This window comes from Camelus bactrianus, chromosome 25 (genome assembly GCF_048773025.1).
Source record: "Camelus bactrianus isolate YW-2024 breed Bactrian camel chromosome 25, ASM4877302v1, whole genome shotgun sequence".
Lineage (NCBI taxonomy): Eukaryota > Metazoa > Chordata > Mammalia > Artiodactyla > Camelidae > Camelus > Camelus bactrianus.
In genome coordinates this window covers 30156537-30178187 of record NC_133563.1, presented here as the reverse complement: position 1 = coordinate 30178187, position 21651 = coordinate 30156537, and the positions used below count along the sequence as shown (strand labels likewise).

Here is a 21651-nt window from a genome sequence, read left to right as displayed (position 1 = left end):
CTGGTCTGGCCTCCAAACAAAAATTCATCGTGAAGGATCAAAGCTAGAATCTTAGTGAATGTCGTTATTGCTAGTTCTTGCCGTAATGTGAAAACATTTTTTCCTTAGACAATTCATCACTTTATCATTTTCCCTTTTTAAAAAGACATTCCTCTCTAGCCACTGTCGGTTTCTTAGATTTTTATATAACAAAGGTTTTCTAAAGTATTTTTTATAAAAAATGAAATGAAAATCGTGCCTTCAAGTTATGGACAGCCATCGACATGTTAATGGACTTCCCCTTCCTGGTGGGGAAGTGAATAAAGATCACCGTTTTACTTGAAAGAAGTGATAAAGGAAGTAGGAAGTAAATTAGAGTGGGATTAACCAGAAAGGGAGGTTTTTTATTCTATTCTCAGCTATTTAGAAGAAAGAAGAACATTTTTTTTTAATACGAAACAGAAAGGTTCTTTTGCATTCTGGAATACTTTCAAAAGCATTGCTGTTGATGTTAAATTCCATTTTTGGTTTGGAATTATGAAATTTTTTAAGAGTTGAAGTAAAATTCATTTTTGTGTTATTTCTTATTTAACAGAGTGTACAAACAACAGTGACGTAAACTAAGCTACAATTACATAATCACAGAGACTAGTACAGAAGTGGTTATTTAGTTTGAAATGGGATCGACTGTTCAGAAGTACAGGTTGGGTGGATGGGTTTATGGACAAAATGAAGATTCCATTTTCAGCAGGGCATAGGGGGCAAGAGCATTTTCATAGTACCCACTGCCAGTGGTGATGGGCGTGTAGACCTGGGGTGGTCCAGGCATCCAGTGTCTCGGTGAAAGCACCATAAAACTGCAGAGCAGAGGCAAGAAGTTTCGCCAGAAGCTCTGACAGATCAGACTGTTTGGTCATAGTTGAACAAGAAATTCTACATATTGGTCCTGAAATAATATGACCCAAAACCAAACTGAGAAGCCTCAAAGAGAGGCTTTTGCTCTTGAATTTGAAATAGTAGCCATAGCAATATCTTCTGTTCTCTGTGTAAGCCTCATAATGTAAGGTATTGCATCACACTGTCTCCGGATTTAGTGGTTCTGACAGAGGAATCCTACACCTTGGGGCCACAGAAATCTGTAGGGACCAATCTGTGGTTCTCTGGCTTTGGGCCTCCATTTTTCTACTTGTCCACTTTTGTGGATTTGGATTATTCTCTCTACTTGATGTGCATTGTGTGTGTGTGTGTCTAGGTACATCTGTGTACTGGCTTGTGTGTGTGTGTTTTAAATGTTGGCTTGTACTTAGTGTGGTTAATAATAATGCTAGCTGCACAGTCTTGAGAGGTAGGGACCCCTTGACTAGATACCAGTCACTGTGCTAACATATTTTTATATTTATCTCATACTTTCCTCATAATAGCCTCATGTGAATGTCCTATTGTGTTTTTACAAATAAGGAAACCAAGGCCCAGAAATCAAGTAATTTCTCTGCTAATAAAGGCAGGAAATAAGGTTGGATCTCTCAGGTCTGTCACTCTGCAGTCTTTTGACTGAACCACCATGTTTGCAGTCCAGTTCCCTAAAACCTCAGCATCAGGGGTCTTCCTGACAAGTTGCCTGTTGGGAGTCACCAGTAGGAGTTAGGCTTGAACACTAACTAACTGTGTGACTTTGTTTTACTCACCATCTGGGTGAGCTGGTACCGAGTTGAACTATGAGGAATGCTCAGAGCCAGGGTACTTTGCCCTCCACAGGCTGCCTCCTGGAACCCTTGCTCTGGGTTTGGCACTTCCATTGTGGCTCAGAGGGCTGGGCCTGAGAGCAAGATGACATTGTAGTGTCAGCTCACCTTCTAGGATGTGGTCCAGGGGGTGATAGGGGCCTTCCTTGCTTTTCCCCTCAGAATAGCCACACCCCTCCCCTCTTCCTTAACACTGGAACCCACCGCACTTGAGTTTAAGATTAGCTGTGTGGAACGTGTACATGGTAGGTTCTAGGCCTTTTATACCTTCTGTCTGTTCTTTACATCAATCTGCTGGGAAGTTGTTTTATCCTAATTTTGCACCTTGGGAAAGTGAGCATTGGAAAGGCTTGTCTAGCCAAGGTCACAGCTGAAAAAATGACGGACGCAGATTTTGAAACTAGATTTTTCTGACACCAAAGCCCATTTTTGGCACACTGTACCAAGCTACTGCTGAGAAAAAAAGTGAGGGTATAAGTGAAATAGGTTTGTTTGCACCTTCAGAAGCACCCCATGGTGCAAAGAATTGGATTCAGCATATTCTTCATGGCTTCATGTATAATTTTCAATCTGAGGCACTTTGATAGGCTCAAGAAGGATTGTATGTAGAGACAGGCCAAATTCTCAGGTGGCAAGAAATAAACCGTAGATTTATTTGATAGGATCCTGTACTCTCCGCTCCCCCACCCCCCATGCAGACATAAATTTAATATGGGAATGGAAACAGTGATGCATTATAAAGCTTACCCACAGGACAGATTCCTTTTAGCAAGATAAATCTTAAATGCTCAGGAAGGCCTCATACCCGACTAAGTGCAGTTTATTTGATTTTGACTTTGAGCACCTACTGTGTGCCCGTTCTGTGATAGATGCCGAGGGGGAGGTAGCAATGAATTAGACATGATTTCTGCTCCAAAGGTGTTTCCAGGTGAGTGGGGACTAGGGAGAGGGTGCAGAAGTAGCTGTAACGTGGCATGGCCCGTGGGCAGTGCTGTGATGATAGCTCAGATTGCTCTGGGAGTATGAGTGAAGCCGCCACTGTTCCAAGTGGAGAGATCTGAGACTGTCCTTTCCAACCTAGGCCATGAAGAGTAGATGAGCAGACCATTCCAGGCAGAGGACACCCTTAGAGCAAAGGCCCACGGTGGGAAAGGATAGAGTTCAATGGAGACTGACTTCCATTAGATGGGTGGAAGGGGTCAGCATCCCCATGGTGATGGTATTGGCTTTATTTCATGCCTGTTCAGTTTGATCTGATGAAGCAGTCAATCTCTCTCTCTGTCTTTCTCTGTTAAATGCCTTTTACCTTTTATGTTTTGTTGGGGGAGTGTGTGTGTGAAAGAGATTCATATCCAGCTGGGTCCAGCTGCAATGAACATGTCCTGTCTGACAAACTGAGGAATTAGATTACAACCATCTCTCCTTGAAGGCTAGGGCAGTAGCTGTAACATCAAACATCGCTCCCTGTGGGGGCAGGACAGGAGGGAAGTGTTGATTTAGGGCTGCTGGGTGTGTTGACTTAAAAATTATTTGAAAAATTAGGGCTGTGCTGCCCCAGATGATTAATAAATCTGGCTCCTGCCTGAGCCCTGTGGGTTTTCTCCAGGGAGACCTTAGAGTGGCACCACCTAAGGCTGCCAGCAGAGAAGTACAGAGCAGCTCAGGTGGGCAGACGTTTTTTATTAAAAGAATTAATGCATTTATGTGCTTTTCTGTTTTGTTCCTCTTTCAGAGCTCTTCTTTTCTTAAAATGTAAAGGACACTCAACTTTTAAATTTTGAGAATACCTGGAGGTTTTGGTACCCATTTAATATGAGTCAGTAGCATGTTTACACAGATCTGGAGTCAGGAGACCAGTGTCACTTGTGGAGCTTGGAGAGAGTTGCACAGCCACCTCCCAGACCACTGGCTCCATCTGTAAGATGATGGATTTGGACCAGCTGACCCCTGAGGGCCCCTGACATGGTGGAATGAATAAATGCCAGGCCTGGGTCCTTCCTCCGCCCTTCACAATGTGGCAGCTGTGCAAGGCGGCACGTCAGAGCTGCAGGGCTCTGTGGTGTCCTCAACCAGGGAGGTTCTCAGCCACGTCTGCACCGCAGCTGGAGGCTGTATTTAGAGGAGGGACAGAGTCCAGCATGGGGACAGAGCTGGGAGTCATTTTGTAGAAGTGGCTCAGGGAGCTATTGGTGTGTCCCGCAGAGGAGGAGCAGTGACAGTGGGAGCCGGGAGTGATACTGGCCTTTGGACAGTTTGGGAGCTCACCCGCCCTGAGTGTTGAGTTCAGGGTGAGGAGTGGCACCCGCCATCTGGTCTGAATTGAAACGAGGTGCCTCTGTGAGCAGCAAGGGCCTTATGAGGGACAAGTTAAGCAGGTGCCATATTCCACCTCTCAGAAATCTGGTCAAGGAGCCCATTGACTAGCTAGTCCAGGAGGCCTTCCGTCTTCCAGCTGTTCAGAATCTATACTGAGCCCTGACTAATTACTTGGGTTTTTACAGCTTTTTGCCTTAAAACTGAGCATCTCCTTCTTGGAAATAATTTGGTGTGAACTTGGGTTGTTTGTGTCCAGGGCCTACCACAGATGGCAGATGCTTAGAACTTGTTTTATTTGGCAAAATTGCATATATTTCTCTTCCTCCCTTATTCCAAAAATTGATACAGGTTTTTATAACAAGAATAATATAAAGGTCAAGTCACTGCTGCTCTCACTGCAGCAACGTCCAGCCTCTGTGTAACGTGGCCCAGTGGTTGAGAGCATGCAGGCTTCGATGGGACGGTCCTGGTTTTGAGTCTCTGCTGTACCACCACGTCCAGTGGTATGGACTTGGTCAGAGTCTTTTTGTTTCCATACGTCATGACCATTTCCTCATCTATCACAGTACCAATTTCAGACAGCTTTTGTGACAGTAGTTGAGAATGCATGGAAAACACTTACCACAGTGGCTGGCACGTGGTTTTAAGTGCTCAGCAAATGTTAACCAGCTACAGTAGCCGTGGTAGAAGTAGAATTAGAAGGTAATAAACCTGTAAATGTGTGTGTGTGTGTGTGTTGTTTATTTTTCACAAAAATGCGATCCTATTAGTAATCTATTTTAAAACCTGCCATTTTCTATGAACATTATATAGAACATTTCCCTGTCATGAGTCTCCCAAACCGTCATTTATTATAACAGCTTCACTGAGGTGTAATTTACATACTGTACTGCTTCCATTGAAAGTATACATTTCAGTGGTTTTCAGTGTACTCACAGATTTGTACAGTCAGTTTTAGACCAGCTTCATCGCCCCCCACAAAAGCCTTATATCCGTTAGCAGTCACTCCCCATTTTCCTCCAGACCCTCCAGTCCTGCAACGAATCCACTTTCTGTCTCTATGGATTTGCTTATTCTGGACATTTCCAAATTCTGCGTATTAGTGGTTGCATGGTTTTCTGTTATGTGGGTGTGCCTTAGTTTAGTAACCATTCCACTGCTGTTGGACATTTAAGTTATTTTCATTATTATAGACAGTGTTCATATTGGGCCTCCTGACCATTTCAGTAGAGTCACCTGGGAGTCATATAATTAAGACATAACATGAACTCTTCAGCTGGATGGTGTTACATGCTTGTGCTGTGAGGTGCCCCTGGGGCCACTGGGGAAGACCCCAGCCAGAGCCGGAGCCCTGCTCCCACACCTCTCTGAGCCCCCCATGGCTGTTTGGGGGACAGCAGCAGTCTGCAAGGGACGGAGAGAGCAAAGCTGTTGGAAGACAGACCAAGCACAGGGCCATCGTAGTCACCAACTCTTCAAATAGTGCCAGAGTCTCCTGCACAAGGACCAATCCTGGTGGAAGCAGAGTGCAGAAAGAAGCATTCTTACGTCTACACAGAGATGGCTACTGAGTGTCAGCTTCTGGGGGGCATCCATCCACTTCCTCCCACCTGAGTCCCGCTGCTGTGGTACGAAGACTGGTGGCAGGGGGAGGAGCAGCCACGGTACGTCTGATGGGCCACGTCTGAAAGGCTTAAGTTCAGGTGACTTGGGAAGGAAAGAGATCTTGAAGAAATAGGCCACTCTTCGTCTCTGAATCTCTCCTGTGAGATCATTTTCAAGTCCCAGGCTGGATAACATGCTCTGGAGAGATGCATCGAGTTCATGCTTTGCTTTTGAATGTCGAGATTATCACGGGAGAATCTGTTTCTGCACATTTGCCGCCTGGCTCCCTGAGTGCGTTCAGGTTTAGAACATCTACATTCATTTGTTATCCCTGGTGTTTTCTCTGCCTTTTGCTGGCCTCCAGATGAACCCTGTTAATTCAGTTAATTAGGGTGAGTAGGCTGGTCCAGCCTCTTTCAGGGCAGATGGAGGTGACAGTGGCTGCGATGGGAGTTCAACAGTGTTGTGCTGACCACCATTCAGACACATCAGTCTGTTCATGCGGTGCTTCCAACCTGTGTTAATTTGGGGTGGAACATTGCTCCAGGCACTTCAGCTTCTTTGTACTGAAATTGGGTATCCTAGTGCAGTGTTGGCCGCTTTATAAAATAAAAGGCTGGAGGCAGAGGAGCTTGGACCTTGCAGGCAGCTGAGTTCCAGGTTTCACAAGTGGGCGCTGGTGCTGCAGTCCTGATGGCAGGCCTGGAAAAGCAGGCTCCTTGCACATTCTTTCATGCATCAGCGTGTTGGGGCTTTGCTCATTTCTCAGTCCCCAGAAGTGAAGGACATGTGCCCCAGGAGGTAGGCACGGAGCCACGGCATTGATGTCACATGCCACCTCCTCAGGCCTTCTCTGGTTTTCCGCAGCACTCCGCCACGTAGAGACGGAGGTGGTGGTTACAGGTACGTGCTGCGGAGGCAGCAAGGCCTGGGCTGCTGGCCCGGCTCCGCCGCGCCAGCTTACTTGCTTTCTGTCCATTTGTGAAGGGGGGTCAACGACAGTGCTTTACTTGGAAGGTCGTTGTGAGACTGGAACCAGAACATTCTACATAAAGTGTATAACATGACACAGTTTCTGGCATTTTTCGTGCTCCGTAAGGACCGATTACTGTTACTAATTGTCTGGTTCGGGGTCACTTAAACCTCTCTGAGCCTCAGTTGTGTCACATGTATGAAGACAAAAATATCCATCCCGATAGCAGTTCTGTAAGGAATGGGTGAGACGGTGTTGGAGAAGCCTTGGTGTCCCTGCTGACTCATCCTGGGCGCTTGGCGTGTCAGGATATGGTAGTTAGTGTAGCTGTAATGCTTTGTTCTGCTTTATGTTCTGTAACTAGTGGCTTGTGTATCAGCCCCCTCACGAAACTGTAAGCAGAGGCTGTGCTTTCATCTTTACCCAAAATGCCATGCTCAACGCACTAGGTCATTCAGACAAGCATGGAGATTAAGAACAAGTGTCTCCTACTGTGCTCGTAGGGAAAGCAAAACGTGATGGATGGTGCCTGTTAACCAGGGTGTGGTGGCGAGCTTACCCAGACTCACACAAGGTGAGCATCGTGCCGCACTGGCCCCTTCTCCTGGGCGCTGTTTGAAGCTGGCCTCAGTGCTAGAAACCTGTATTCCTTGAGCCAGTGTTTAGACATTCTGGTTGCCTTTGGATACTTTGAAAGAAAAGAGTTCTCAGATAATGTCAATTGTTCCTCTCAGTTAAAAAGAAACCACCAGATGTGGTCCTGTGAGCGAGCTAGCTGTGTACCCCTCTGAGTTTTCGGAGAAGAAAGGGTCAAAAGCCCGCATGTTAATTGCTACTGATGTTTATTTCCTACCCTTCCTCCCCACTCCTAGCGTGTCAGCGGAATTCTGGTCCCTAAGGTACTGAGACTGTCCACATTAGGAAGACACCCTCATCTTGGAAGAAGGGCTGAGAGCAGGGGCTGCCAGTGACAGCCGCTGGGGCTCTGGCTTCTGGGGGTTTGTGGTCTCAGCTGTTAACTTGTACAGGTTTCCGTTATCTTTGCTTGGCTTTTGCAGAGCTCAGGGTTACAGAGCCAACTGTCTGGACACTTCTGCTTCTTGCATCAGATGCCTGTGTTCTGCTAACACCAGCTAAAGAAGCAACTTGCCACTAGCCAAGGGCTTTTTATTTTTCAAAAAGGTGCTTTAAAACCTGGTTAAGATGTGGCCTGTGTGAATGTTTGTTATAAGAATCTTAAGCATCTGGATAAAACCGATGAAGTTGTTAAGTTTCAGTGAAATTTCATAGCCCTGTTCAGGTATCCATAAAATCAAAGGCCTGTAATTGAACTGATCTTTTGAGTTATGCTTCTTGAATTGATGCAGAGTTAAATAGGATCTAATTAACTCTCCTTGAACACATCTGAGTCATCCAGTGCACGTGCAGTCCGCTCCTGGTTGTCTGATGTCGGTGCTCCATCCAGGCGTTTCCCCAGGTCGGTTCATCTCACTGTGCCTCTGTTTCCTCTTCTGCAGAACAGAAGGATCAGACTTAGATGATCTGTAAAGCCTTTTAACTGTAGCTTTAAAAAAAAATTGCTTCTCTGCAAATAGGAACAGCTCTCCAGCTGGGTGTGGGATTCATCCTTTAACCCCTGTGTGTTTCTAAGACAGCCCTCAGTGCTCTCTGCCACTCTCCCAGACCCACTGTTTGCTGATCTCTGATGCTTACCTTCTCACTCCATTCTGGAAAAAGAGAATCCAGCCTGATATTTCTGGAAGCAGAGAAGTGAACAGACAGCTGGAGAAGTTGGACTGAGTAATAATCCTGGTAGGATCAGGAGGGCCCTGCCAAGACCAGCCAGATCTTCCCGATTAAGAGCTCCCAGCCCTTTACGGAAAGTTGGATCCTGCTGGTTTGATGTTTGACCCTGAGGGTTTTGTTAGTTGGCATCTAACAGAGCTGGCAGGGCAGGAGGTGGGTGACTTAACATGTTGAGCTGCTGGAGGAATAGGGGCGTGGCGTTGTAAGGAATCATGAGCTGCTCTGGGAGCCCTGGGCAGGAAGGGAGAGGCTGTCCTGTATCTGCTCCTCCACGTTTCTGGGTCTTCATTTATCCAGATAAGTAGCTTTCGTGCCTGGGACTCTGTTAGACTGTAGGATATAAAGGTGAGAGCATGCCCTCAAGGGCCTCAGGACAGAGGAGAGCTACCTACCATTTATCACACTTTTGATGAGTGCTCAGCATCGTGCTGGGTGCTTTACATGCCTACATCTGTCTGATTCTAATACAGCGACTAGCAGTTCACCAGCAGTGTCTGCAAAGGACTGTGGGCACATCGAGGAGGCAGGGAAGCATTCTGGCTGGAGATGGGGAGTAAGGGGTCATAGACAGTAGAGGGAAGTCGAAGGAGTTGAAAGTGGCTTTTTAAATGAGGCGGGAATCTCAGCTCTGCTGCAGATGGCATTGGAATGCATTCACTTTCTTATCTAGCCATATGAAGACTAGCAAGTAGGCATCTGCCTCGAGAAGGCGTACTTGTCCAAAAGAGCCAGGACAATTGAATATCGCCTTACTCTGTGTTTCTTAGTATTGGCTGTAGCTTTTAAAGGCTTATTTGTTGTTTTCTGGAAAGTGGAGCAAGAAAAATACGTTCCTCTTACTTCTCTAGACCAGTGTTTAAAAGCACCAAGAGTTTCCACATCCGTGAGTGAATGTCCATAGTGCAACATTCATGCTTCTGTTTGCTCCAGCCTTGGGAGGCCTGCCCTCCAAGCACATGGTGAAGAGCCAGAAGAATGTTCTCGGTATCAGCCTGCCTTCGAGGAGAGTAGTTGGCTCTTGGTGTTTCAGGAGACACTGGCTCTCTTGCATCTCTGTGCAAGAGTCGTCTTTGACGACTGGGGGCGCTGTCTTCCTTGCAGCACACGCGTTGATGTGCATTCTGTTCTGAGTCTTTCTCACCCAGCTGGATCCCACAGACGCCTACTGTATCACAGAGTCTGGGTGGAACTGACCCTGTGATGTGTCTTGAGAGAGCCCCCACACGTGTGCTGTGTCCTCCTTGAAACTTCCCCATCTCCCTGGCCTGGAAATGGTCTTTCCCCCACTTCTCTGCAACACAGCCCTTTCGATCTCTCTCCTCGCCTTTTCACATCCCGCCCTTCATTAGTTATTTATATGTGCCTCCTGCCTCCCCTCCCAGAGTGTAAACTCACCTTGCAAGGACTGTGTGTTCTATACATTCTTCACAGCCCCTAGCTTAGGGATTTGCCGTAATAAGCACTCAATAAATATTTATTGAACTGAATCCAGATAGTGTTATTTATTTTGAGCTGAGTCCTCATCGAGTATAAAAGGAATTGTTTTTAGGAGGGTCAATATTTACTCTCCCCGATCCAATCCCTTGCCCTAAGTTGTATATTTAGTTAGTTACTTAAGATAGGTGCCCCATCTGCAGCCTCCAGATTAGAAAACAAGGTAAAACGAGCCAGCTTGGGTGAGATTCAATATAATACTTTTGTAGGAGGCAGCAGACTCCTGACTCCGGCAGATTGTAGTAACTCCATAATTTTTGGCATATAAGACAAAGAAGGAATCATGGTTAGTGACAGCATTTTCATTTTTTCCCCACAGATGGCATACAATTCATCTGCAGAGAGATGTCTTGGTGCTAAACTTGAGTGTGAATTTTTGTCCCTCGGGTCCTCATGCACTTTGTCACCACGCATGCCTGCCTGGTCAGTCTTCCTTTATAAGTTGTTTTGTTGAATTCTGTGTTGTTGTTTTCTCTGTGTTTTCCTTGCTACTCCTCTTGTCTTCTCCACACCTCGTTTTCCTCAACAAGAAGCTCTAGAGATGAAGAGCTGTGTCCGCAGCAACATCTTCAGTGCACTTTACGATCTGCTCTCGCAGCTCAGGACTCCGCTGCGTGCTTTCAAAGCAAGTTTAGTTTGATGAAGAGACCAAATCAGTTAGATTCAGATGTAGCTTCTATCTTTGGACCATCTGTCATGAACCAGGCCCTGGCACATATACTGTTGCATCTTATCATAGAAAATTATAAGAGGAAGAAGGTTTTGTGATTATTAAGAACCTTGCATTTCATACTGGAGAATGACTTCTCTGAGGGTTTAAGTGATGGGATGAGGCAGCTGATGTTGCAGGACACGAATGATGTAGCTTCTGGGAGCATCGGTGAACTCAGGCAATTTAAATGACCAATAATTGTTTTATATTTAAACCATCGTATTTAAATTAGAAGCAGGTAGAAATACAGAGGAGAGCGTAGAGTATACATGAGTCTTGGTGACAGAGACTTCATTAGGATTGTGCACTTGGGGTCAGTGCTTTAGGATGTGCCCTCTGACAGCTGAGGGGTACTTGGTGGAGAGTTGGAGAAGGCCCTGATCCACTGGGTTCATCTCTCTTCCTCTTGTAGATACAGAAACCGGTTTCCATCCCTATTGGCTGAGGTGGGACTTGAACTTCCACTTCATTGATTGTCTTTCTGATCCTGCCACATTGCCTACTCTTTGCCCTTCAGAAGCTGTGGTGCTGGACCAGGTGTAAGCCCAGATGGTCAGATGGAGCTGGGCTTGAAGGCGGATCATACTCCCAGAGGCCGCATGGTACCACAGCTGAATGACGCTGCAGAGTGGGTTAGAAGCACCGGGTCTGCCTCCTTGCAGTCATCTGTCTCTGAGGCTCCTGGGTCTTTACTTTTTACTTCCACTGTATGATCGTGCATTTTTGCAGGAAATTGACTGCCTCTTGGAAGATTTAATTGGTTCCTCTTTTGGACAAGATGGCTTCATATGCCAGGCATGAAACTTAAAGTCTTGGAATCACAGGATTTCAAAATAGAAAGGGTCCTCGAGTCTTCTAGGCCAGCCTCCTTCTTTTATGTTTGTATGGGATGGGACAAAAGAGTCTTCTCAGACTTCTAGTTTTCTCTCTTTAACCTGTTCATTTTTCACCTACTCTGTCGTTCTTATGCCTTTAACTGAAGGTGGGGCATAATGCTCTCTCTGGTGAAGTGAACCTGGCCACTGGTATTGATGTCTGCTGACCTGATCAGTGTCTGGGCAGATAGTTTTACTCATTTCCAGAGATAAATTCCGCCTTCAGAGTGGCCTGCTAGAAACTATGAGAAGCTGTGAATTTTCTCCACTGTTTTATTATCTGACACTGAAAGGAAAGATACCTGTCCCTGGTAGCGTGGAAAGCTAGAACTAGGTTGGCTGTTTTTTTCTTCTTTTTCTTAACTCTTCCCACCTCACACAGCCCTGGTCTTCTCAGTGTCTAAATCTAGGTGTCAAGTCTCATTTCTCTATTTCTTACGAAAACAAATCCTAGAAGCATGTGATGTGTGCTCATTGTCACTCCATTTTGGCAGTAAAACTGGACTGTTTGATAGGCATGATAAGTTTGCTTTCTGCATTAAAATATGTTGCCTTTTCTGATCATAAAAGTGATGCCTCCTTATTATGAAAATTTGGAAAATACAGAAAAAATATAAAGAAAATTGCATACCACAATTTTGAGAATTCTGATAGTATTAACCGGACAGGACTGTGTTAGCATTTATCTTTCTGTGCATTATATGGTACTAGCTGAGGTCAATGTAGCATATGTAGATAATCAGTGTCTGAAGTAGTTGTGCTGTGTTACATAAACAGCCTTATATTCTGCTCTTTTCACTTAAAAGGTATTTTCCCCTCATGTCATTAAAAATTTTTTCCTTCCATCTTAGTGGCTGCATTATGTACCATGCAGTGGGGCTTATCTGCTTCATTATTCATATTCCTGTTACGAATGTTGGTTTTCCCACTCTTACTGCACGCACTGCTCTGCTTATCTTTCTGATGACTCATCCCGGAAGGGATCTCAGTTTGCTGAGTTTAGGGCTTTTTGGACACATGGCCAAATGTTTCCCAGAAATTTTACATCAACTGATGCTCCCACCAGTGGGGTACGTGTGAGTCCCATCTCCTCGGGTAAGGTAGGCTCTGACCCCCTCCCCCATTCTTAGGGGGTGCAGATATCTGCTCTGTTCTGGCCTGCCTCTGTTCCCACATCGCTGGTCACACAGTGGGGGTGGCAGGTCGTCATCACCCTCAGAACTGGCTTCTTCCTCCCCGCTTACTTTTTAGTCTCAGTCACTGATAGCATAATCTGTCTGGGAAGTGCCAGGGATTTTTCTCAGCATACTTTCCTTTCTTTTTTCTTTCTTTTTTTCTTTTTTTCTTTCTTTCTTTCTTTCTTTCTTTCTTTTTTTCTTTCTTTCTTTCTTTCTTTCTTTCTTTCTTTCTTTCTTTCTTTCTTTCTTTCTTTCTTCCTTTCTTCCTTTCTTCCTTTCTTCCTTTCTTCCTTTCTTCCTTTCTTCCTTTCTTCCTTTCTTCCTTTCTTTCCTTTCTTTCCTTTCTTTCCTTTCTTTTCTTTCTTTCTTTCCTGATAGAAATGGCTCTCTTAAAATTAGCGGCACCCGGGAGCTGCTTCTGGCTACGTGCTCCCACACGACAGTGACTTAGATGAGGGTGCCACTGTATTTCTGCTGCATGGGCGTCCTTGGCGTCATGTTAGCGCTCTTCACCAAGGTGCTCAGCTTCTCTGCAGCTTCTCCTCCAAGTAACCACAGTAGTTGCTACAGAGGAAGTGAAATTGTAAGAACACTTCGGAAGACTGACAGTCATGCTGACTGTAGGAGTGACTCCTCTTAAGTCCTCTTAATTGTGTTCATTTTCTTACAATTTCCATTCAAATATAGCTGAAGTCTCAGCTTTTTATTCTCCTTTTATATTTCAGAGTGGCTTCATTTCTTCCGTTCCCAGCTCCCCTGAAGCCGGGCTGTGTTGCCCTGGAGAGACCAGTGAACCCCAGGGGCCCCACTGCTCTGACCTGCTCATCTCTTTTTCCATTAACCTGTCTACCTCCAGTTGGTTTGACTCAGTGTCTTATTTCCAAGACGGAGAAAAAAGGTTTTTTCAAGTTCTTAATTTGAAGTTAGATAAACATGGGCTGAACCTCAGTCTATCACATACAAGGTTTTTTTAAGTTGGAGTATATTTGACATCTAACATTATATTAGTTCTAGGTGTAAACATAATGATTCAAGACTTGTGTACCTTGCAAAATGGTCACCACAGTAAGGCTGGTTGACATCGTCACCTTTAATAGTTATTACCCACCCCCCAAAAAAATATACATAGGTTTTTTTGTGATCACATGCCAGTTTTAAGACCTTGAGAAAGGAACCTGACTTTCACTTGCCGTATCTGTAAGGGAAATGACAACCCCCTCACTGGGCTGTTGGGAAGATTATCTCGGATGATGTGTTGAAAGTGCAGAGTAAAGGCTGAACGATTTCCTTCACTGTGTGTCGCTGGCTCTTAGCTGAGGAGTTTGGCCCATGAGCTCCCTGTGTAGCTGTGAGGATGAGAAGGGAGGTGCCTGGGGTGCCTGCCCTGGGGCCTGGCATGTGATCCTGGCCAGCAAACAGCCCTTCCCCTCCTTGTGTCTCCCCTAACCCCATGTCACAACCAGTGCTCCTCGTCGGAAAAACACCATCTGTTCCATGGATTCCATCAGACTCCTTTCCCTTTTCGTCTTGTCATGGAAACTCTAACAGTGGGTGCTTCCTGCACACCCATTTGCAAACAGTTTCCTGTTCCTCATTTTAGCTGCTTCTGTAAAAGTAACTAGTAGCGTAGCAACCGTTCCTCCACCAGTGCTTCCTCTGCTCCCCCTCCACCCCTTCGCCGTGTGAGAGGGTCTGTCCCGCTGCTGTGTCAGAAGGCAGCCCACTGGTCCTTCAAGGAGAGGGCCTCCCATCCCGCGTTCATCTCTGCGCCGCTGCTGGCCGTGGTAGATGAGGGGGGTGTAGGATGGTGGGGCAAGGTTCCAGGGGTGGCTGTATGACTCCCTACCTGGTTCACTGCTCTATTTGTACCTTAATCCGTCTATCTAGTGACCATTTGTTGAACTTCTGCCACGTTCCAGACACTCTCAGCACCAGTAACACAAACAGGGTGGCAGCAGAGCCCCAGGCCTCCAGTGCTCACAGTGAAGTGGACTGGTTTCCAGGTAAAGTGCAGTGAACTGTGGAGGTGTCACGATAGCACCTGTACGGGTTCTGGTGGATGCATGAATGATGGACTTGACTTTTCCATCCGGGGGAGGAGGCTATAAAAAGCCTTCATGTAGGATTTGGGCCCATCCTGGTTCACAAGAGTCAGTCCAAGCCCTTCACTCCTTCCTCTGAATTACTCCACGGTGGAATCCTAGAAATTCAGGGGCAGCTCAGCGAATCAGAGTTCAGCCCTCTTCCTACAGCAGCTGAAACCCTGAGGGTGTCTCATGGCATTTGGGTTTCTCCTGGAGATGTTGTTTCCCCTACAAGGGCCGTTCCCTCTCTAACCAGATTTTGGCTGAGAAGGGGGACGTCATGACCATTTTGGCTGTGTGGTGCAGGCATGTAATGATGTGGGGGTGGGTGAGTGAAGAATGAAACAAATCCTCGCTTGCCTGAGTATTATTCTTTTGAATTTTATATGAGAAGAAAAATCACAGTTTCTGCAAATTTTTTGAGATTGATTTCTTTCTTTTTAACATGTTTGTGGCATTTTCCTAAGAAGTTATTTTAGAGACAACTTTAGGAATTTAAAAGAGAAAGAGATGTGAAACTCAAAGCAGAAAGGAGTAAGGTTGGAGACTGTGCAATGCACCACATGATGGTAGGGCCTGGAACACTCAGCAGGGTATCCTATCCTGATCATAAGCTCAGGGAACACTGGCCTCCAGTCTCTTTGGACCCTTCTTCATCAATTGCTGTGTTGGAGACCCTGCACCTGTCCATTTCATTGTTTGCCATTATTTGATCACTGGCCGGTAATGGGGTATTGAGCTGTGTGTTATAGGAAAAAAGCAAAAACAAATAAACAGAGGCTTAAAACTGATTATTTCTCTCTCACCTAAGAGGAGTCGGACATAGGCCTGGAATGCCTGGTCTGGGGTGCAGTCAAGGATTCGGGCTTCTCTTTTTCTACCCTACCTTCCTCAGCATATGATTTCCAACCTCAAGTTCGCCTCCTGACTCTGCTAGAGCTCCAGCTATCATTTCTGAGATGTAGATGCCAGAAAGAAAAGCAAAATTGGACCCCTCCCCCAATGAATCATTTCCCTTCCAGAACCCATATAACTCTGCAACTTATTGGCCCCATCTAGCTGTAAGAAAGGCTGGGAGATGGGGTCTTTTATTCCCAGTGGCAAAATGCCCACTAAAAACTGGGCTTCTGATACTAAGAAGAGGAGAAAGGTGTTGGGGCAGCAGTCGGCAGTGTCTGTCCCACAGCTGCACCAGGGGTCCTTGGGGTAGAGAGGAGGTAAAGCTCCGTGTGGCACAGAGGGGAGGAGGTCAGGGTTGAATGTCATCAGGTGCGTACTGATGTTGCTGAGAGGGATGTTAGGGTGGGTTAGATGTCAAAGGTTTTGAAATGTTACTGTCCTGGAGCTCAGGAGAGAAAGGTGGTTGGCATGAACCTCAAAAGAGGAGATTTGGGGATGATGATGGTGTAATAGTGGCCGCAGGTGGGCTTGTGGACAGGATTAGCACTCCTTGAGAATAGGTCTTGAGGAAAGGGAGTAAAAAGGCAGAAATGCCTCCTGGCAGCCATGGCAAAGGTGGAGGAGGGATCCTCAGCGAAGAAGAGACCCCACAGGCACATGGAAGCGACTGACTGAAGCCAGTGGGGAGGTTAGGCAGTGAACCAGTTAAGAATGAAAAGGAGGGAATAGGCGAGTAGGGTTTATGTCTCTAGGGCGGTATCTGTATCGCAAAGAAAAAGGAAGCTGGTGTCTGGGAGTTAAGGGTGAATGAGAACGATGAGTAGACAGAATTGTGAGTGAATTAATTTGGGTCTCAGCGATGCATTTTTTTCCATTTTCGAGTGTCCTCAGTGCTATGCATTGTAATGTGTTAGAAGTTCCAGCTGGGTAGGCCAGCTGTTGACAGGAGGCGTGTCTGTCCCACTGAACTTGGGAGGTGGGGGCCCTGCTAATGGAGGTGTTCTGTTGTGGATTCCTCACGGGAACACGGGCCTGGGAGCACAGAGCAGGCTGTCTCTTGGCTTGACTTGGCTTAGAATGGCTTCATCTCCGTAGGGAGCAGAAGAGCCTCTTCCCTATGCTCTGCTCACCTCGTAGGATTTTTCCTTCCACATGTTTGCAACTCTGTCTTCATTATAAACATGATTTGTGGATAGTCCTTGTTTTGAGACTTGTCCCTGCCTTGGACCCCATTTCTCATGGGACCTAGTTTCACCTTTCTGTTCCCAGATCTACTCTGATCCTGGACAGAGCCTAATAATTATTTCACATGATTTCTCTTGTTTAAATGTAAACGGAGTAGCCAATTGTGGAGCTCGCACATTTTTTGGTTTTGTTTCTTGTTTTTTTAAATCCCAAGATGACCTCTCTCTGCCACTAGAATCATTAGGGGCTGCCTAACACTTTGCTTGTGAAACTCTCTACCTGCCCCGCTGGTACGTAATCGTCATTCTTTCCATTTATGCACTACTTAATGGTTTACAGAGAATTTTCACACATTTTCTTCTCTGAGCCTCATAATAAAACTGTGATGAAGCAGACATTACTTTTCAGTTGTTTACCATGAGAAACCTAGGTTCTACCCAGTTACAACGCTTGTGGAAGACTTGGGGTTGGAACCCAGGTTGTCTGTCTTCCTTTTCAAGCGTAGAGGTTCAGAGTAAACAGATGGATGTTAATTCTTGGCCTGAACAAAATCTAGTTAGTCAGTCTGCTGTGGCTGAAACAGTTGTGTGCATCTCCCGACCGCATCTAAGCTAGCCTTCAGTTGTTCACATCGGTGTCACCTGTGGGTCACCTCCTTCCACGTCCATCGGGTAGAGCACTGTGACCGTGTAGTAATTCCATCCAGTTGAACTCAGCAGGTTTATGTAGGTGCCAGCTTCACAGGTGCCACTGGGCCAGCAGCTGGCTGTTGTGCAGGAAGCTGGCCCAGGTGTGGGGACTGGACAGGCCTGGGTGTGTGTGATTCCCCACATGAGTACCAGCTCTGGCATCCTGGTTGCACCACCTCCTATTTCTGGGCCTCGACCTCCCCCGTGTACATTTAGGGTTCAAACGTGTCATTCTGTGACCATTTGTTGCCTCCGCCACCTTCAAGTCTCTCATCCTGGAAATGGCACAGTGACGCGCACCACCCAGCAGTGTGGTGGCCAAGCAGGGAAGTCAGCGCCACGCCTGGAAACACAGCTGGCGCCCAGCACATGTTCCTCCTTCCTCCTCCTCCCCATCTTGTCACAGTGTTTTGAGAGCCTCCTGCGAAGTGGTGTGAAGGTTAAAAAGTAAAGTCAAGACCATCACGGTCTGAATGCTCCGCCCATTAAGAGTGGCTGTATGGCACGGTGCATGTGGGGAGCAGACTCACCTTTTTGACCCAGAGTGATGGATCCTCGCTTGTGACTCTTTTTTGAAAAATGGCCTTTTCTGACCCACTCAAGGGTGCCATTGAGGGTGACTCATTTAGCCTTCCATCGATAATGCTCATTTACATGCAGTACTTATATTTTCAAATTGACTTCCTGTCACACTGAGTTAGTGGTTGGTGGGCTGCCTGCCATCCTGGGGGTGGGCTGCAGAGAAGTGTGTGTGCACTGTGGGGGCAGCGGCATGCAGGGCTGTGCCAGTGCGGGGAGAGAGGAGAACCTGGGTGCGGGCATTTACTGAAGCTGGGGACATGTCCACAGTGGAGGGTTTCTGCCCTTTTCTCTCTGCAGATGGTCGGAGCTGATGCTGTGCAGCCATGAGTGTGTTAGTTTACCCAGAAAGTGAATGTCGTTTAAGACAAAAATTCATAAGTTTGGAATATTCTGGGACTGATGGTTTTAGGCAGTGAAGTTAATTTGTTTTTCTTTCTTTAACTGAAACCTTGTGAGAACGTTGATTATGTGATCTGCCACCTAACAAAGTTTCCCATTTTCCACATTGCAGCTCCATAGTTGGGCAGTAGAACTGTAATTTGAGAATACCGCAAGGCTAGTCTATAACTCTGCAGATAATCTACGGTAAATTTGCATAAAAGCATTACTTTAAAACAGGTTTCTTCTCTCATCCATTATTGCCAAGCAAAACAGCAGTTTCTAAGGCAAGAGATTTGGAAGAAGGGTCAAATTTGTATGTGATCTCATTGAGACTCCGGGCTGCAGAGGTGAGGAGAGCGGCCCTTTAAATTTTTTTATTTTAAAATTATTTTATTTTTGTTGAAGGTGGCAATAAATGGGTATGGAGGCTATGTTTTATTTGGGGGCCCACCAGAATTACTTAAAATGACCTGTAGGCCTTAGAGTTTTAACTCAGCAGTCATACGCTGGGCACCTAAGTGGTTAGTGTACTCAGCCCTCCTCCCCTCTGTTCTCTGGTTTGTTAACTTAGTTATTCTTGTGCCAGATCTGTCCAGTTTTAACTCAAAGTTTGGTATGCATCAGAGTCCCCGAGAAGGCTTGTTGGAACACCTTGCTGGGCCTCACCCTCAGTTTCTGAGTCAGGAGGTCTGGGGTAGGGCCTGAAAACTTAAATTTCTAACAAGTACGCAGGTGGTACTGATGCTCCAGGCAGCGTGCTCTGCGGGCCACTGAAATCAGCAAAGCAGAGGTTCCAGGGAGCTTGTTCCAGCTTGAAACAGTCTCTGTGTAGGGCTCACCAGACCGTTTAGGATTGGCTGTTGGAGCCTTGAAACAGCAAACAGCTGAATGTTAAAAAAAAAAAAAAAAAAAAAAAAAAGGATGGAGGGTGGGGAGGCTGTTATCGATGGCCTGTGGATTTGTTTTCATTTCCATTCTGATTTTGGCAGAACTCACACAGTCTGCACCTATGTCTATCATTTTTTTCTTAAACTTTTTATTCTGGAAAATGTCCAAATGCACAAGAGGCAGAGGGGGTGATGAGCCCCCTGGTACTCAGCATCCAGCTTCAACAGTTATCAACTCATGGCCACGCTTGTTTCGATGCTGCCCCACCAGCTTCCTATCTGGGTTCTTCTGCAAGTCCCAGCCAGAGCATTTCATTGCTAGCATTTCAGAATGCATCTCGTAAGGATAAGGGCTCTTTAAAAAAAAAATAATGGCAATACTATTAACTCACTTGAAAAATTAGCAATTCCTCAATATCATTAAACATTCAGTGTTTACATTTCCTCAGTGGTCTCAAATGCTTGTTTAAATCAGCATTCAAGTAAAAGCCATACAGTTGTTTCTATAGGTCTCTCTGGGCTCCCTACTCCTCCACCTTTTTTCCCCCTTAATAATTTATTTGTTAAACAGCGGTTCATTTGCCCTATAGAATTCATCACATTCTTTGCTGGGATTTGGCTGATTGCATCCCTGTGGTGTTTAACATGTTCCACTGATCTGGAAGTTTAATCAGATTCAAGTTTGATTCCCCCCCCCTTTTTTGGGAGGGTGGTGCCAAAACTGCATAGTGATGTTGTTTACTTGCATCAAGAGGCATGTAATGCCTCAGGGAACCATATTCAGTATCTTGTAACCTTTAATGAAAAAGAATATGAAAATGAATATATGTATGTATATGTATGGCTAAAACATTATGTTGTACATCAGAAATGGACATATTGTAACTGACAGTACTTCAATTTAAAAAAAAGAGAGAAGAAACAAAGAAAGAGGCATGTGATGCCTGCTGTGTTTATTCTCATTGTCTTTTTCTCGCTGATATTAAGGTTGACCAGTTGGTTCAGGTGTTGTCAGCCAGTTTTTTATCTAATGTATCTTTTTGTTTAGCAGCTTCCAGGAGGAGCAAAATGCCAGCAAGTGAAGAGTGCATCATCTGATAACTGAACGTCAGGCGAGGGTTTGCTGTTCTGATGCACTGTTCTCACCCCGAGGTGAGAGGTGTTAGCTTTACTGCCCATGGTGCTTTATTTAACTGATGAAGGGTTTATTCTTGCTTTTGATTCACATTAACATTCCAGCCCTGTGATAGCTGCTTTCTTTGAGTGAAATAAACTTTCTTGGAGTTTATTTCTGGTACATTGATCCAGAACTGCTAACTATTTATTTCCATGACACATATGCCCAAAATAGGGCTTTGGGAAGGCAATAGGGTGTAGCAGAAATCAGGAACCTACGGATTGAGTTACTGGCTGATGACACACTCACATGTGTGCACACACACACACACACACACACACACACACACACACACAGTTTAGTCAGTGTTCAACTGTGTGACTGTCTAAGACCAACCAATTTAATATCTTTATAGTTTTTGAAATAAAGGTAGAAACAGACCTGTTCAGTCTAGACCAAAAGCGGAAGACCAAGGCATGTTTCCACATAGAATTTGAGTTAGATGTTGATGTCCAAATGTTACATTGTGCTAAAGTGAATGGCCTTGCTTTCACAATATAGTAAAACATTATTATTTCAGGAAGCAGCTTTAACGATCATCTAATCCAGTCCTTGCAGCTCTGAGAGAGGAGGGGACTTCCTCATGATCACACATTGGGTTAATGTGCCATGCTATGCAGTGGCAACATTGGATTGACCCAGAAGGTGTCTCCAGTAATTAATGCCTATTGATTCTTGGCAAGAAAAGGCCACTCCCTTTCCCAGAGGGGCCCAAAAAAGGCCCTGGTACTTACTCAGAGCCTCAGAGATCTAGCAGCAGAGGTTGACCTGCTTAAGCCATCTGAACTTGACTCCTGCTATTGGAAGGGTGAACCGTTTGGCAGGTGAGCTCCAGTGGAGTTGGCATTCCCAGAACATCTAAAGACAGAATAACAATCTTTTATAGTCCCTGAAAGTGTAGGGAAAGAGACTGGCATATCTTTGTCCTTCACCCCAAGATAGTCAGCAAGATCAGTTGCCCTGTCACTGTCTCCTTCTCAACCAAGGCTGGAAATAACTCGAGAGACACTGTACTGGAAAGAACACTGGACTCAGAGTCAACAGTCTGTACTTTTATCTCGGCTTCGCTGCTTTATCCATTTTGCT

At 45.6% G+C, this 21651-nt stretch overlaps 1 protein-coding gene across 7 annotated transcripts in view; it reads left to right on the top strand.

The window, feature by feature from the left end:
* Positions 1-21651, top strand: part of ASAP1 (ArfGAP with SH3 domain, ankyrin repeat and PH domain 1) — a 312023-nt gene that overhangs the window by 95571 nt on the left and 194801 nt on the right. The window contains exon 1 of one of the 7 annotated variants that reach the window (XM_074353078.1): positions 15876-20540. The exons of the other annotated variants lie outside the window; for them this stretch is intronic. Within the exon in view, the coding sequence (XP_074209179.1) occupies positions 20520-20540 (21 nt within the window). The 5' untranslated portion in view covers positions 15876-20519. Of the gene's footprint in view, positions 1-15875; positions 20541-21651 lie in introns of those variants that run through there. 7 annotated transcript variants of the gene reach the window in all.